Below are 17150 nucleotides of genomic sequence, written 5' to 3' on the forward strand. Positions count from 1 at the left end.
ACATAGGATGGGGTCATAACCAAACACATTTACTTTATTGTACTTTACATTTACTTGTTTATTTAATTTTATATATGAGATATATGCCTATGTTTACCATGCGATGATAGATTTAGGTGAACTTAAATCAATATAAGGCGTGCTCTAGAAAATCTAGAATAGGAATCGTTTCTTGCCTTAACAATAAATATTATGAATACGATAATGAGATTCTTGTGTTTATGAAACACGTAATTGAATATGAATTTTCAATATTGAGAGAAAGGATGATTCTGTCAACAACAGATTTTTATCTGTAAGAAAGGGTTATTAAGTGACGCCTCTTGACAATGCTCCACCCGATCTGGGAATCATCTGATTATCGATTATTGATTTGAAATATTTAATTTAAAAGGAAGAATCTCTTTATAATATGATTATGATTGTAACATAATATAATCCCTCTAAAATTAAATAATATCAAGTAGTAATTGGTCAATGACACAACGGGCTTGTGTCGGTCATAGCCTTCCAACATGGTAGAAAATGGTTCTTATTTTTAAATCATTGTCGTTTCATGCTACAGCCGAGGGCTTTGATTTCGAAATAAGAAATACTTATCTATTACATAGAGATGTGTACATTGAATTAGAATCTAAAGGTCGGTACGTGCTACAGCCGTGGGCCGTTGGAGACTGATTCAATTTTATGAAATGTTGGGTTAGACTTGACTTAGAATATTGAGTTTGTCGTGCCACAGCCGTGACTTAATTATTCAAGAGGCTAAACTTATATTAGGGAATAACATAAGATGTAATTGACAAGAGTTGTCTGCCTATTGAACATCACATGACGTTTCATGCCACAACCGAGGTTGTGTGATGGAATGTAGGATCCTTATTCCCACTAGCATTATGAATGCTTAATTTTCACTTAGGGGGTTGAAAAAAAATTAGATAAACTAGTGGGAGACACTTATGAATAAAGACCCGATTTATATAGTGTTTTGAAATGAAATTGAATATTTGCTATGTGTTGTTATGTGTTTATCATTTACAGATTTACTATATTCGTCATGTCTTCTGCACTATCACTCCGGAGCATACTAGATGCTCACAAGTTGACGGGTCCTAATTTAGCTGTTTGTTTTCACTGTAACAAGTTGGGGCACTGGAAGAGGAACTACAAGGTTTACCTTGCAGAATTGAAGAAGAAGGGTAGTGAGACTACCGCTTCTGATTCAGGCATGTTTATGATCGAAGTTAATATGTCACTAGGTCAAATTTCTACTTGGGTATTAGATACCGCCTGTGGTTCTCATATTTGCAATTCGTTGCAAGGACTAAAGGGAAGGACTCTTGAAAAAGATGAGGTGATTCTACGTATGGGCAATGGAGCAAGGGTTGCGGCCATATCTGTAGGATCATTTAGTTTACATATGCCTACAGGCAAGACTATTATTTTGAATAATTGTTATTACGTTCCCTCTATTGTGAGGAATATTGTTTCTATTCCTATGTTGGATGTGGATGGTTTTTCATTTATTATTAAGAATAATGAATGTTCTATCCTTAGAGATAATATTCTTTTTTGGACGTGACATTTTAACTAATGGTCTGTATGTATGTGACGTAGAGCATGATTTACTTCAGATTGAACAAACTAATAAAAGAAAACGAGATGATGAAAATCTGACTTATTTATGGCACTGTAGGCTAGGTCATATTAGTGAAAATAGACTGCAGACATTGCATAAGGAAGGATTACTTGACCCCTTTGATTTTGAATCATATCCTACATGTGAGTCTTGTCTATTGGGTAAAATGACCAAATCTCCATTTAGTGGACATGGAGAGAGGGCTGCAGATTTGCTAGGATTGGTACACACAGATGTATGTGGACCAATGTCTACGCAAGCCATGGGTGGATTTTCGTACTTCATTACTTTCATAGATGATAGATCTAGATTTGGATATGTGTATTTGATGAAACACAAGTCTAAAGCCTTTGAAAAGTTCAAAGAATATAAACATGAAGTGGAGAAACAAACCAAACACAGTATTATAACTCTTCGATCAGATCGAGGTGGTGAATACTTGAATGGAGAGTTTCTAGCTTATCTCAAAGAAAATGGTATAGTCTCCCAGTGGACTCCTCCATATACTCCACAGTTGAATGGGGTATCTGAAAGGAGAAATCGAACTTTGTTAGACATGGTTCGGTCCATGATGAGCTATATGCGAATCTTCCAGTATTCCTATAGGGTTATGCATTGGAAACCTCAACTTATTTACTGAATAAGGTGCCTTCCAAATCTGTTCCTCAAACACCATATGAGATATGGAAAGAAGGGAAAATGAGTCTTAAACACGTTAAGATTTGGGAATGTCCAGCTTATGTCAAGAAAGTTGACCCAGATAAGCTGGAATCTCGATCCGTAAAATGTAATTTTGTGGGATATCCTAAAGAGACTTTGGGGTATTACTTTTACACCGATCATCGGGTGTTTGTCTCCAGACATGCTACCTTATTGGAAAAGGAGTTTATCCTTGAAGGAAACAGTGGGAGCAAAATTGAACTTGATAAAGTTCAAGAAGCACAAACTACTACGGATCAAATGGAAACACTTGTTCAGACTGAACAACCTTCTGTGGAACAGCCCATTCGTAGGACAGGGAGAGTGTCTCGCCAACCTGAGAGGTATTATGGCCTTGTCATTGAGAATGACAATGAGTCGTCAATCATTGATGATGACAACCCTGTGACCTATAATGAGGCTATGAGTAGTGTTGACTCAGAGAAATGGCATAGTGCCATGAAATCCGAAATGGAATCTATGTATACCAACCAAGTATGGACTCTGGTTGAGGCGCCTGAAGGTGTTAAGCCTATTGGGTGCAAGTGGGTATACAAAAGAAAGATTGGAGCAGATGGCCAGGTGGAGACCTATAAGGCCAGGCTCGTGGCAAAAGGATTCAAACAAAGGCAAGGGATTGACTTTGATGAAACTTTTTTGCCTGTAGCCCTGTTAAAATCAATTCAGATTTTGCTTGCGATTGCTGCTTACTACGACTATGAGATCTGGCAAATGGACGTAAAAACAGCCTTCCTCAATAGGAAACTTGAGGAGGAAGTGTATATGACACAGCCAGAGGGTTTTCTTTCCAAGGGAAATGAACACCTAGTGTGTAAGCTGCTGCGAACCATATATGGTTTAAGGCAAGCTTCTCGTAGATGGAACATCCGTTTTGATGAGACTATCAAAGAGTTTGGTTTCATCAGAAATATAGATGAACCATGTGTCTACAAGAAGGTTAGTGGGAGCGCAGTAATATTTCTTGTATTGTATGTGGATGACATACTTCTTATAGGAAATGATATACTGATGCTACAATCAGTCAAAGTATGGCTATCAAAGAACTTCACCATGAAGGACTTGGGAGAAGCATCCTACATTCTCGGTATGAAGATCTATAGAGATAGATCTAGAAGAATGATAGGTCTTACCCAGGGTACATACATCCAGAAAGTGCTTAAAAGGTTTAGCATGGAAAACTGCAAAATAGGTCTCATACCGATGAGCCATGGAGTGTCCCTTTCCGAAAGAAATGTCTTCTAAGACACCTGAGGAAAGAGAGCGTATGAGTAAGATTCCTTATGCTTCAGTAATAGGATCTATCATGTATGCGATGTTGTGTACAAGGCCTGATGTTGCTTATTCAATTAGTGTGACGAGCAGATATCAGTCCAATCCAGGTGAAGACCGCTGGAAAGCAGTGAAAAACATCCTTAAGTACTTACAAGGACTCAGGACATTTTTCTTGTTTTTGGTGGTGAATCTGAGTTGAAAATAGAGGGTTATACTGACTCTAGTTTTCAATCAGAAAGTGATAGAAAATCCATGTCAGGGTACGTGTTTACTCTGAATGGTGGTGCGATTAGTTGGAAGAGTTCCAAACAGTCTACAACGGCTGACTCCACAGCGGAAGCAAAATATATAGCTGCAAGTGAGGCTGCAAAAGAAGCCGTTTGGATGAGAAAATTTGTTTCTGAGTTGGGAGTTGTTCCTAGCGTTAAAGAGCCTAGTGTGTTGTATTGTGATAACAACGCAGCAATAGCACAAGCCAAGGAACCTAGGTCTCATAAAAATTCAAAACATGTCATGCGGCGCTTTCATCTGATTAGGGAGATTGTTGAAAATAGAGGAGATGTCAACGTCGAGAGAGTTGACACACATAACAATGTAGCAGACCCACTCACAAAGCCACTTTCTCAGAGTCACTTTGATCGTCATAAAGACAAGATGAGTATTAGATACCAGAGTGATTGGCTTTAGTACAAGTGGGAGATTGAAAAAGATATGTCCTAAGTCCAATCATGTATGAGGATTTAGGAATAACTTTAATGTAATCTGTTTTGATTTCATTGATATTAATAAAAGACTTGTTTTGTTTTTATTGCGGGCTCTATCTATTTAAATGTTTAAATAAGATATACCACAGTTTAGAGTAAAGCTTTTTATGGATTGTGATGAGATCATAATAATGAGACCTAAAAGATGATAACTCTAAACTTAAATAGTTCCTGATCGTAGGATTACTAACTGGTAATTAATAATCCGCAAAGATCGGTACATACTATGTTTGCTTCATTATGGAAGATGTCTGTTCTCATAGACATTTGTGTGGTGACACTATAGCTAGTATGTAGGTGCTTATTATAGAATAAGTTCACTGAACATGACTCACACAGCTTAACAACTGATGTAGTTCACTCACGTGTCAGCAGTTGTTCACATAGTGATAGTTGTACAAGTATCCTTAGACTTGAGGTCATCATAGTCATCTTGTGTACACTGAACTATGCTTTGGTTTAGTTCTTAGTCTCCAGGGACAATTATAAGGGCTCTACTGGTATAGGAATTTGTACATGAAGATAGCGTATGATCAATAAAGGATCTACCCATTCCAGTGTAGGAAGAGAATGTTCAATGTTGATCCACTTATGTTAGTTCAGGAATCTCTGGCCAAAGTGAATGAAATTAGAAAGGAGTTTCTAATTTACATTAAATAGAACTAAGCATAGTGAATGGGAAAGCAAGTGATTAAATAAGATAGGCTTGACACAAGTTCCATGCCTTGTATTTAATCGTGACATTGCAGGGTAGAAGGAATTAATTGTACGGTAACTACTCACTGAATAGGTTCTTAGTATTCTAAGCAGTGAATTCGTATTATCCGGATAGTCGCGATATACTGAGAAGTATCCCTCACGATGTAGAATAAATATGATTAATTAATTAATCATATTTAATGAATTAGAGAATTTATATAAATAATGATAAAATAGTTTTATTATTATTTATTTTTACTACCGGCTTAATATTGAACCTACAGGGTCACACCATAAAAGAGAATGATTTAATGGTGGAGGAATTAATTAATAATGGCTGATAATTATTTATTTATGAAATAAATAATTAATTGGAAATTTTAATAATTGATTAAATGAGATTTAATTGATTATACATTAATTAAGAAAAGGTTCTTAATATTATTAATTAAGAATTTAATTTTTGGAAATTAAATCAAGTGAGAGAATTATTTCTAAAGAGTTTAGAAAAAGGATTAATAATTAAAAGGTGTTTTAATTATTAGTGAGAATAATAAAGGGTTAATAATAATAATATTTTATGGGAAAAATTTCAGCTAAAAATTTTGCCTATAAATATACTATTACAGACCCTATTTTTGCCTCAACCAAAATGATTTACAAAACCCTAATTCTCTCCATCTCCTCCTCCTTCATTACATCGTTTTTTTGGTGGATACCGGTAGAGTGCTTCACACTTGAGGAGCAGCTGATAAGGATCTCCGTTCATCGTTTTTGGATCGCCATTAAAGACCTCCATCTTTCCATTAACGTAAAGCTTCTTAAGGTAAACATACTGAACTACGAATTAAATATTATTTTTCGCATGGATCCAGCGGAGGGTTTCGTTTCATTTTTTTTAAGATTTAAATTTACGTTTTCGCTGCGTTTATGTGCTAAAAACCCTTCATAAGCAGACCATAAATGTCACATTGGACAAGAAAAGATTTTTTAAGCCAGCCTTTGACCGCATTGAGTATATAGAAAAGATTCAAGAAAAACAGCAAGCTCAACTATCTGATATTTTAAAGAATCAAGCTGCTCAACAAAACCGACTCAATGAAATCCAAAACTCTGTGGAATTGCTTGTCTCCCTGCTTCTACCAGATGATGCCAAAAAGGGGGAGAAAGTAATTAAGTCCAAATGCACAACTGATCAATCACTGAAGGGTAAGGATGATGATAATGAAAACCAGAGAAACCCTGAAAGGAGTAGAGGTCTAAGTCAAGGCAGGGGTTCTTTATCAAGGGAAGCCAGAACTATAAGTCAAAGAACAAGTTCTGATACTAAAAGGATAAGTTCTGATGAACAAACTCTGAAACTTGATGAAGAGATCTCCAAAAGGCTGTTCCTAAAAGACAATCCAGGCATGGATATTGAAAGTCTGAAGGAAAAAGAGATTAGACTGAAAGCTGAAAATGATAAATCTAAGTCAAAGTCTAAAACTCAAGTCATAGCAAAGAAACCACCTAAGCCTAAGGGCATTATGATCAAAGAGAGGACAAATACTGAGGCATCTAAGGCCAAGTCCAAATCACAGGTGGAAGTTGATCCTAGATTTAAGGGTAAGGCAAAAGTTGATGAATCTGTAAAGATATATATGCCAATCATGGATCTGGAAGTAAATGCTGATGAAGATACAAGTCTGATTTTGAAGGAGAAAAGGAATATTCAAGCAACCTCTGACAGAGCTCAAGTTGTCTTGACATCAGAAGAAAAGAAAACCTCTAACATTGCTCATGTTAAACCTTCAACAGTTCTACTACCTGGGTTTACTAAAGCTCAACAATCTGTTCAACCTATGAAGACTTCAACAAATGTTTTTCAGGGTAGATTGATCCAAGGGAAGGAAGCTAGAGATAAAAAAGGACTAGGTAATCCTGATGAGAAAAGAATAAACAACTCTACCTCAGATCCTACATCCCTTACTGAACCAGGAGTAGGGACAACTCCAGAAAGACTAAATCAGTTAGAGTCTGTACAGATGGTCTACAACTCCAAGCTAAAAGAAGACATAATGCTTTATTTTATGATAGACGGGAGAGTATTCCAGATAAGAAAGAATGCAATTCGGTTGAAGTATTATGAAGAACTGCATCATGTTTTATTTCTACTTCAAGTGAAGAACAGGTCAACAGATGGTGCTGCCAGATACTTAATATCTGATATTCAGAGGCAGAAGAAACTTTACTCTGTAAAGTCTGACATACCATACTATCCAAAGTACAGAGCTCAAAATGGTGATTTAGTTGAGATGAAGCCCAATACCGCCAAGATCACTACTTTTCTGCGTATTAAGGGTGTTGAATTTAATCCGGAGTTTGACAAAGCTTATCTGATCAGACTGGATCAGGAGATAAGGAAAGCAAAGATTAATGATCTCGGGGCTGCTATCTTTCAGACAGGAGAAGATACAGTTGAACTTAAAGATGCTAAAAGGAGGATGATAAATGAACTTGAATATGCTGAGAGAACTCTTCTGAAGAACTATCTCAGAACAACTCCTGACATTCAAGAGATCAAACACTGAAGCCAGGTCGAGGACTACAACTGTTAAATTTTGAAGGATATACAGGCTAAAGCTGATATCAGACTTTAAGGATGATAAAAGCTACAAGGATTGTGAGTTGTAGTTATCTAGTCAAATTCTCATATGCATTTGTACTTAATGTTTTTGACATCATCAAATATCTATTGAACTTGTATATTATGCTAATTTACAAGTTGGGGGAGATTGTTAGATATATTTGTGATGTCATGTCTAATAATGATTTGTGTTTAGTTTTCAGATCTTGACTAACAGGACAAATCAGGACTTAACTGGAAATCAGTACTTATACTGAAGTCAGAACTTAAGATATCAGAAGATATTCATCAGAAGATAATATCAGGACTTAAGAAGACTTTCAGATAAGGAAGGCGGCTGATTGAAGAGAAAGAAGATCAAGACTAAAACAAGAAGAGATATGTATGGAGAAGAATTCTATAAAGAATAGAAGACTTGGAGGAAAAGATAACTAATTGATATATTTTAGGATACATAATTATATTCGATATCAATTAAAAGATTATATTGTAACTGTGTGGTATATAAACACATCATAGGGTTTACACTAGAAGTGTTATCATTATCGAGAATATTATTCATTGTAACCCTAGCAGCTCTCGTGATATTTGTTCATCACTGAGAGAGAACGGTTCCATTACAATACTGTTTTATTAATAAGATTATTCTTTGTTACATACTTGTATTCTTAATTCGATTTGATTGTGTTATACACTGTATTCAACCCCCTTCTACAGTGTGTGTGACCTAACAATTTATTATATGTATTCTTTGATTGTGGGTATGCACAATAGTGCTGGAGGAAAGCTAAGGGTTGTTATTGACACGAGGGAAGTGGATGATGCACCACGATGGGTACTTGAGAAACTGAGCAATGGAAGTACATGAACGGTGAAAAATATAGCTAAGGTATTGTAGGGAATCCGGTATGACAGTAATAAGAAAGTGTGAAAGTTACAACATATTGATCCAGGTGCATTGATGGAGTTGAGCTCTAGACAAGTAATAGAGTGGTAGGAAGCTCAAAGAACATATCACCGTAGTAGGCAAATACTGAGTATTAATGGAGAAAAGTAGAAGGTGAGCTAGAAAAAACCTAAGATATGATGGTGTAAAGTTAACGTTGATGCCTCAGTATTTGCAGGGACTGTAGGTATAGTTATAAAGAATGATAACAGTAAATATGTTGCAGGAAAAAATCTGTGAAAATGGAGGAGATACTACACTGGAGGCTGAAAGCTATAAAAATGTACGCAACATTGAGTTGGCCGAAAGAAAGGGCAGCACAGAATGTAATTATCGAGACGGGCTCTCTGTTGGTGGTACAAGCACTTCAACATGATCAAACATACGAATTGAAGGTGGGTAGTATTTTAAAAAAAATGTTGTACGATGCAAAGACAAAGAGATGATATTCTCATTCGTCACGTTAAAAAGCAAGCAAACTCTGTATTATGTGTTGGAGATTTTGTAATCGGATTCTATTGATCTTTAATGAAAATCTTTGATTTCAAAGAAAAATATACATAATTTCTTCTTAATTTCTATTACGTATAGTGTATTCAAACATTTATCTCTCTTCTGAAAATGATCAACACAATTATTACATTTTTTGTTGACAATTTACATGGCGTAATTATTCATAAAACACATTATTATAGAAATCGACCGATTTTTCAAAAATCGTTAATAAAATGATAAAAATATTTATCTGATTTGACCTATTTCCAATAAATTACTGATAAATTATCCGATTATTTTAAAAAAATTACCCAAAAAATTGTAAATCATTACCTCAACGGAATAGTTCGGATTTGCGAAATTGTAATAACTTAATCTCTTATATTTTAGTTGTAGATTTGACTGAATAATACCGAGACCTTTATTCGATTCGCTTCTTCATCTCGTAAAAAATTAAACACCAATTCCACATCTGCCTCCTCTCCCCTTGAGCACGCAGGTCTCAAATCTCTCTCTCTCTCTCTCTCGGACTCACACACACCGTAATATTATTACTTGTAATACATAAACATGCTTGTTTATTCTTATCGAATCTGGTTTTTTGTTATCATTGGTTGTTGCTAATTGTTTAATTCCAAGGCTTAAATCTAGGTCTATCCTCTTTCACGCTTTTATTATTCAATTCATTTTGACTTTTCTCCTTTTTTGTATTATTATTTTCATTTGATTTTAATTATTTTTATATATATTTGTGTTAGGGCTAAAGCTGAATTGTTAGTTAAGTGTTATGATGTGGTCTATTGTAAGGCGTAAAGTTGCTTCTACCGGATCTTCGGTTAGTTACTTTTCGTAATTACGCTTGTTAGTTATGTATATAGATGTTTTGCGTTTTTGTTTGTCCGCTTTTGTTTCCGTAAATGCTTATTATTGTGATTGTGATTGTTTTTAGAGGTTAGGGCAGTCGATAGGACGAGTTCGACCCGCAGCAGTAATATCACATCCACGAACTTATATTGCAGATGAGGTATCATTGTTTTGTGATTGGTATATGTATTTATAACATTTGGACGTTTTATGTTTTATGTTGCCTTGACTAGATATTTAGCTGATTTGTACTTGTTAAATGTTTGTTGAGGTAATGAATTGAGCTTTAAAGAATTTCTGTAGTGTTATGCCACGAGCTACTAGCAATTTACGGTTAAGTTCAATGAAATGATTCAGATTTCGTTGAGTACTAAGATATCTTTGTTATGATTGTAGATCGTGACAAACTCCCTCATACAAGCATTTCCTGCTATTTAAACTTCAAATTGAGATGAATTAAGATTATTGTTCATTTTTCTTGATCACAGATTTCTTAGGTCTTTCCATTTAAAGAATAAACCACATAGTTTAAGGGATAAGAATCAGAATTATAAACTATATTGTTTTCATATTTCATTATTTAGTATTTACTTAACTATGAAGGTTCATATTCAACCTATCCGTGATTTTTTGACATTGAAAGCTTTCTTTAACGGATCTATTGCTCATATTTTTTGTGTGCTGGTCATTTAATCACCGTGAAGTTTCTTTGTTTCAACATTGTAGGTTTCTTTGAATTTTACATATCATGGTTCATTTAACAAAATATTATTTTTTATTATGTAGTCACCTTATTGGTCCTATAAACACTTATCTAATGTTTGTAAATTTTACAGACGCTACACATTAGAAGAGGATCCAAACTTATTCCCAATGTTCGGAACCAAGGTAATCTGCTAATTTTGACGCAATGATATTATACATGCAATTATTCTTGTTTGGTTGCTGATTTTTTATAAATTATGTATAGGTTGCTACGATAACTCAAGGCCTGTAAGGTTGGTATAACACCTCTCTCTCTATATATATAATGGTCTTATTTGTTTGATTTTCATCATTATGTTCTATCTTTAAAAGTAAAAAAGTACAGATGCTTTTTCACTTAGAGATTCTTGGTATGTGATAATTCCCTGCTCTTGTTACATAATTTTCTAGATCATTGATATTCTTTAATGTTTTGATGAGCACAGGAATGTTGTGTCATATTTTCGAAGTAATGAATCTGTATCAATGTGGAGTAGGTCATTTTCTTCGGATAGTGGTATGATACCTCAAAAATGAAAATTACATTTTTTCTCTTCTTTTCTTTAACCTCTACATTGACTAACTTAAGAAAGCTCATGGTAATATTATTTTTTATGAAGGTGAACTAGTTGAGGCTGTTGTACCTTTTATGGGTGAATCTATTACTGATGGCACTCTAGCCACCTTTTTGAAGAGTACGTTTCCTCGGGTCACTGTTTTTGTATAATGAGTATACTTGATTGTTATAATGATTGACTATACACCAGTTCCTTATGTAATTTCTAATTATATAAATAGTTTGCATTTTATTTATTTGGAACTCATTCTGTGATAACTGGGAGCAGAACCCGGTGATCATGTTGATATTGATGAGCCCATTGCACAAGTTGAAACTGATAAGGTAATATTTTGAATATATTAACCTACTATAGAAAATCATGATCAAGACTAACTTTTTCGGCAACATTCAGGTGACAATTGATGTTGCAAGCCCCGAGTCCGGGATCATTAAAGAGGTAATACATATTAGCAGGATCAGTATTATTACTTTACACCATAGTGCTAATTTACTAGAGATCTATTATGCTTCTGAGGAAGTAGCTATTCTTATCAGTTTGTAGCCAAAGAAGGTGACACAGTGGAACCAGGCACCAAGGTAGCAATAATTTCAAAGTCTAGTGAAGTTGCAACACATGTAGCTCCCTCAGAGAAGCCACCTAGCAAGGCTGCTTCTGAGTCTGCTCCTGTGGAAACGAAGGTGGAAAAGCAAATGCCTAAGGCAGAAACAACGCCTAAAGACAAGCCTAAAGTACCTTCAACACCACCTCCTAGACCCTCAGCCTCCGAACCTCAACTTCCACCAAAGGAAAGGGAAAGAAGAGTAAGCTTCAGGAGTTCTAATAACATGTTCCAGTTGTCATGTTGCTGTACCACTTAATTTTTTTTAATCACCCTCTTTCCATTTAACTTCACTATGATTTTTCCAATATTTACATCCTCTTTTATCTCAGTACAAAGTGTTACTTTTTTTAGGTTCCGATGACAAGGCTGAGGAAACGAGTTGCGACACGGCTGAAAGATTCCCAAAATACTTTTGCGTTGCTAACAACATTTAATGATGTTGATATGTAAGTGTCAAATAATACAAGTGATGCATATGGTTCATGTTTGTACTGAACACCTTCAGTACACTTTTTTAACACACCTTGTGAATTTCATTATAGTTAATTAAATTTAGGTCCTACTTTTGAACTCTAGACCTCTTCTACCACTAGGAACACCTTTGCCACTGCTCAGGAACTCTTTGGTTCTCTACTTTTAGTTTAATCACCAAGTAAATCCTTTTCTGTTCCATCATTTAATGTTTAGGTAGTTCTTGTTCTTTTTAGTTTCAAATTATCTGAATCCATGTCCAATGGTTCATCTTAATTTTATGTGTTAAATGCATTGCTGGTGTGAACAGTTCTGACTAACTGTTATGAACTTTTTTGAATGGCATTATATTTAATGAAATGAAAATTGTAAAAAGTTGAATTTATATGAAAAAATGAGTTTTTGAAGGTATAGTTGACGCTTTAACCAATTCTATCATTTAGAAAAATGAAAGCTGAGATTATTTCAATCTATGACATTTCAACTTTGACCATATCTGATTTTGTGCATATCCTCGATTTTGTACTCCTTTCTGGAGACTAACATAGTGGTTATTATTTTCTAGGACTAATCTGATGAAGCTTCGTTCTGAGTATAAAGATGCTTTTCTTGAGAAGCATGGAGTAAAACTAGGACTAATGTCTGGTTTTGTCAAAGTGCGTGCAGTAATATGCTGGTCTGCAGCACCTTTATGAATTTTTTTGATTACTGTTTCTGGTTGATGGTTACACCCACACCTGTATAGTATTTAAATTTCCTTGATGTTTGTTTCAGGCTGCCGTAAGTGGGCTCCAGAACCAGCCTATCATTAATGCTGTTATCGACGGGGATGACATTATTTATAGAGATTATATTGATATCAGTATAGCTGTTGGTACACCAAAGGTCAGTTGCTAATGGAAGTAAAACTAGTTTCTAATGTAATCTATGCTGCTCTAGTACAGAGTGTTTGCGTGACGCGTGTTGGACCCGAAATTTAGGGAATTTGGGATCTTTTGGACACAGTTTTGAGGAAACAACATGGTTTGTAAATTAATAATTTAATAATTTTGTTTAACATAATTGTGAGTACAAGATATAAATATTGACATAGTAGACGGCATAATAAAGGTGAACTGAATACAGTTAAGTAGATACTACTCTATTTTCACTATCGCTATGAAATAGTATTATTAATTATAAATAAGTTTTAAAGGTCAAGTAACTATTTTTTTCATGTCTATAAAAAAGGTAAATTAGATATAACTAATTTAGTTATTAATTGAACTTAAAAAAGGTATGATTATGAGTATCTACTTGTTTTCGAAAACAATTGACATTTTTCTAAAACAATTGACATTTTTCTAAAACAATTGACATTTTTCTAAAACACAGAGTTCTAGGCACAAAGTATTTTCTTTGCGTAATGGACCTTTTTTGAATACATAAACTAGAACTGAAATAATTATTGATAATTCTTGGTATTGTAATTATTCTTTTTCTGTTAATAATTTTTAAATATGGTAATCACTATACTACATAATCCGTTAATTGTAAATGGTCTTGAGAGTTCCAAGATAATTCCAATATATAAACTTTTTGAAATTTGCACAAATAAATTATTGGGTATTACTTTATATAATTGTACAAATACATGTTTAATTAGTAACACTGATATTACAATACCAAATTTCTTTAACTGTTCAAGTGTCTAGGAATAATGTTAAAGTAAAAGGTGGATATTCTGTGTGAGTATGTTCCGCTGAAAACAGTCTTCAAGTTTCATCTAGGAGAAACTAATGTGTCCTTTTGGTATTGGCTAAAAGTTTGCTGGTACAATTCACAGAGTATGGCCTGTTTCTTATTAAGTTTTCGTTTTAGGTTAGATCTTAATGAGAGTCCATTTCTAACCTATACTACTGTATAATGTAATTCTTTATGCTTTTCTTTGAAGGGTCTTGTTGTTCCAGTTATTCGCAATGCTGAGAAAATGAACTTTGCTGATATAGAGAAAGAGATCAACACCCTAGCGAAGAAGGCTACTAATGGTTCAATATCAATTGACGAGATGGCTGGAGGTTCATTCACAATATCTAATGGAGGTGTTTATGGAAGCCTTTTGAGTACTCCAATTATTAATCCTCCGCAGGTAACAGATCTTATTAACTCTATTCAGTACAAATATTTTTATTGTTAAAATAAATGTTTTTAGAACTTCACACGGGAGTAGAATTTATCAGAAATTATGTTGAACCCTTTAAATAAACAAGTCAAAACAAAACAAAACTTTGAACAATTCATTAACTGTTGAAAATGGGGATGCTGGATTTAATTTTTATGTTGGAAATTAATGATTACCCAAGTTACAACTGTCTTCCGCGGGACAGAGCTGTTGCAAGATTAAGGTAGGACATTTTTTAGGCAAAGGTGGTTTCTGAAACCCAGATGATTAATTACACATTTACTTATATGGAACATATAAAGGAAAAAGCTTGTAGAAAAATATCGCATTGACTTGGCAAAGGCCCCTTTTCCTTGTACTGTGTTGCAACTCTCATGTATGCCAGTCACCTTCAAAATTTTAACATGCATATGAGAGGTAGACAGGTCTCCCTACAAAAATATTGCAGTGACTTGGAAAAGGCCTTTGTCCTTTGCACCATGTAGTAACTCTCATGGACACCAGTCACCTTTAAAATTTTTACTTGCAAGTGGTAGACAGGACTCCAACTCCCTACATGCAAATATTTTATTTAAATTTACTGCCATACAAATGGTGTTGCAACAGTGTTTAGTACCTTATTTGGAGACGAGCCTAGTGTTATTCATCTAAACGCGGGATAAACTTATATTGCAGAAGCACTTGTAATACCTTACTTTTTCTTTATATCCTCTTTGCAGTCAGCTATTCTGGGGATGCATTCTATTGTGAATCGCCCAATGGTTGTTGGAGGTGAAATTGTTTCAAGACCAATGATGTACATTGCCCTAACTTATGACCATAGGCTAATTGATGGGAGAGAGGCTGTATATTTTTTGAGGCGTATCAAAGATGTTATAGAAGACCCTAGAAGGCTTCTACTTGACATATGAAAGCAGAGGGCAGGCACCCTTGTAGTAGACCCTAGTTCCTTATGGGAGAATAATGAATCGTGAAAGTTTGGTTCAAGTATTATTCAGTTGCGGCAACTATTTCTGAGTTTGCAAGTGAGAGTTTGTCATAAAACGTAAGTTATTTTTACTGTATTAACACTCTGAGGGTTCTTGCACCCGATCGAAGGAACAACTTTATAGGGAATCATCTAATGAACTACTTGTGGTCATCATGATTTTCATTTTGGATAGTTTGGCTGTGTGCGTGTTTTCAAGTTTCTATACTATAAATTTTGATATGTACTATTGGTGCATGTAGATCATGTATATTGTGGTCTGAGCTAATAAGTACTCCGGATCCACTATTTTCAATAATATTGATATGTACTATTAGCTTGTAAAGACGTGCTTGTGTAGTTTCAAACAGCCAAAACTTGCCATTGTTCTACTGATTCATGTCATGTTTCTTTTGGCACATAGAAATACTAGATTATAACTGTGCAGTATTTTTTGCATAATATGTTAAAAATTGTTTTTAATAACATACTTATATTTAGCTCTGTGTCTTTATACATGCATATTCAGTTTTAATATTAAGAGTCAAATTTTTAATCTATCAAAAGTATATTAATATTAAATATTTTAATAGCTTATAATAACCCTGGTGATGCACGGTTTTTACTAATACTATATAGTTTTTTTAAATGAAACTGAGTTTTGTTTTGTAAGATGCGCAATTTATTTATTCAAAATTTTATATGATATGATTGGATAATAATTATAAATATCCACATGCATATTTGATATTTTATTTCGAGATACTTAAGTTTGGGAAAGAAAATAATATTACTAACTGAAATATATAAAATTATTGTTATTTTTATGTATGTTTATGAAGTATTATTATTTTTTTCATTTAAACAATAAATTTTAACCCGGTAAATAGCATATGAATCACATTTAATTTGATTTTAATTTTGTATTATCTCGAAAGTCATTATGCTACCCAAATTTAACCAATTATATTTATTTTGATTTTCACTTTATTTAAAGTCGGATAAATAATATGCCTTTATTTTAATCATATTAATAGTATATATTATTTTATTTTAACTGATCAAATTCTATTGAGATTTTAATTATATCTTACTGTGGATCAACTCTTTAATTTTTAGTCTTGATGAATAATATATATTATTTTATTTTAGACCGACATTTTATTAACGTTTGACGAATTAACAATTCAATAATATATTCTTTTTAGCTAAATCAACAATATTTATTATTTTGTTAGCCTAAAATCCATTATACCAAATAAATCCAACTAATTATACTTATTTTATTTTTAATTTATTTTAAACTCGACCAATAATATAATTTTGTTTTACCCGGGATGAATATCATATATTATTTTGTCTTATTTGAAAGCCTATACAGAGAACAACAAATTATCTATATTTAGGTTTTTAAAAAAGTAGGATAAATAACATATATACAAAATAATTCCTTTATTATATAAACCAAGGTACAATATTTACTGATCGACTGCCGAATTTTTAATGTTGGGTGTTCAACGCATAAACGTTTAATTTTTTTATTTAAAAAATGTTTATTTATATGTAATAGTTAAAAAAATTAAATTAAAGTTCAAAAGAATAA

General features: G+C 33.7%; 1 protein-coding gene across 2 annotated transcripts; it reads left to right on the forward strand.

Moving 5' to 3' along the window:
• Nucleotides 1-9551: 9551 nt before the first annotated feature.
• LOC141677413 (dihydrolipoyllysine-residue succinyltransferase component of 2-oxoglutarate dehydrogenase complex 1, mitochondrial-like) lies at nt 9552-15945 on the forward strand. Of its 2 annotated transcripts, none has more exons than XM_074483339.1 (15): nt 9552-9657; nt 9917-9993; nt 10108-10182; nt 10859-10910; nt 10993-11020; nt 11213-11283; nt 11387-11461; nt 11612-11667; nt 11738-11782; nt 11881-12147; nt 12300-12394; nt 12985-13075; nt 13194-13304; nt 14353-14547; nt 15300-15945. In XM_074483339.1, the coding sequence occupies exons 2-15, from the start codon at nt 9946-9948 to the stop codon at nt 15489-15491; spliced, it is 1401 nt and encodes a 466-aa protein (XP_074339440.1). In that variant the 5' UTR covers nt 9552-9657; nt 9917-9945; the 3' UTR covers nt 15492-15945. The 2 variants fall into 2 exon arrangements, with proteins under 2 accessions (XP_074339440.1, XP_074339441.1); XM_074483340.1 differs by lacking the exon at nt 9552-9657 and adding an exon at nt 9664-9809.
• The last annotated feature ends 1205 nt before the right edge of the window (nt 15946-17150 follow it).

Source organism: Apium graveolens, chromosome 8 (genome assembly GCF_009905375.1).
Source record: "Apium graveolens cultivar Ventura chromosome 8, ASM990537v1, whole genome shotgun sequence".
NCBI lineage: Eukaryota > Viridiplantae > Streptophyta > Magnoliopsida > Apiales > Apiaceae > Apium > Apium graveolens.

Bases quoted from the DNA above. Each gene is read 5' to 3' on its own strand.
- LOC141677413 (XM_074483339.1), top strand. From the start codon at position 9,946: ATGATGTGGTCTATTGTAAGGCGTAAAGTTGCTTCTACCGGATCTTCG. The intron at 10,183-10,858 runs GTATCATTGTTT...TAAATTTTACAG, and splicing joins GAACTTATATTGCAGATGAG to ACGCTACACATTAGAAGAGG. The intron at 14,548-15,299 runs GTAACAGATCTT...TCCTCTTTGCAG, and splicing joins CAATTATTAATCCTCCGCAG to TCAGCTATTCTGGGGATGCA.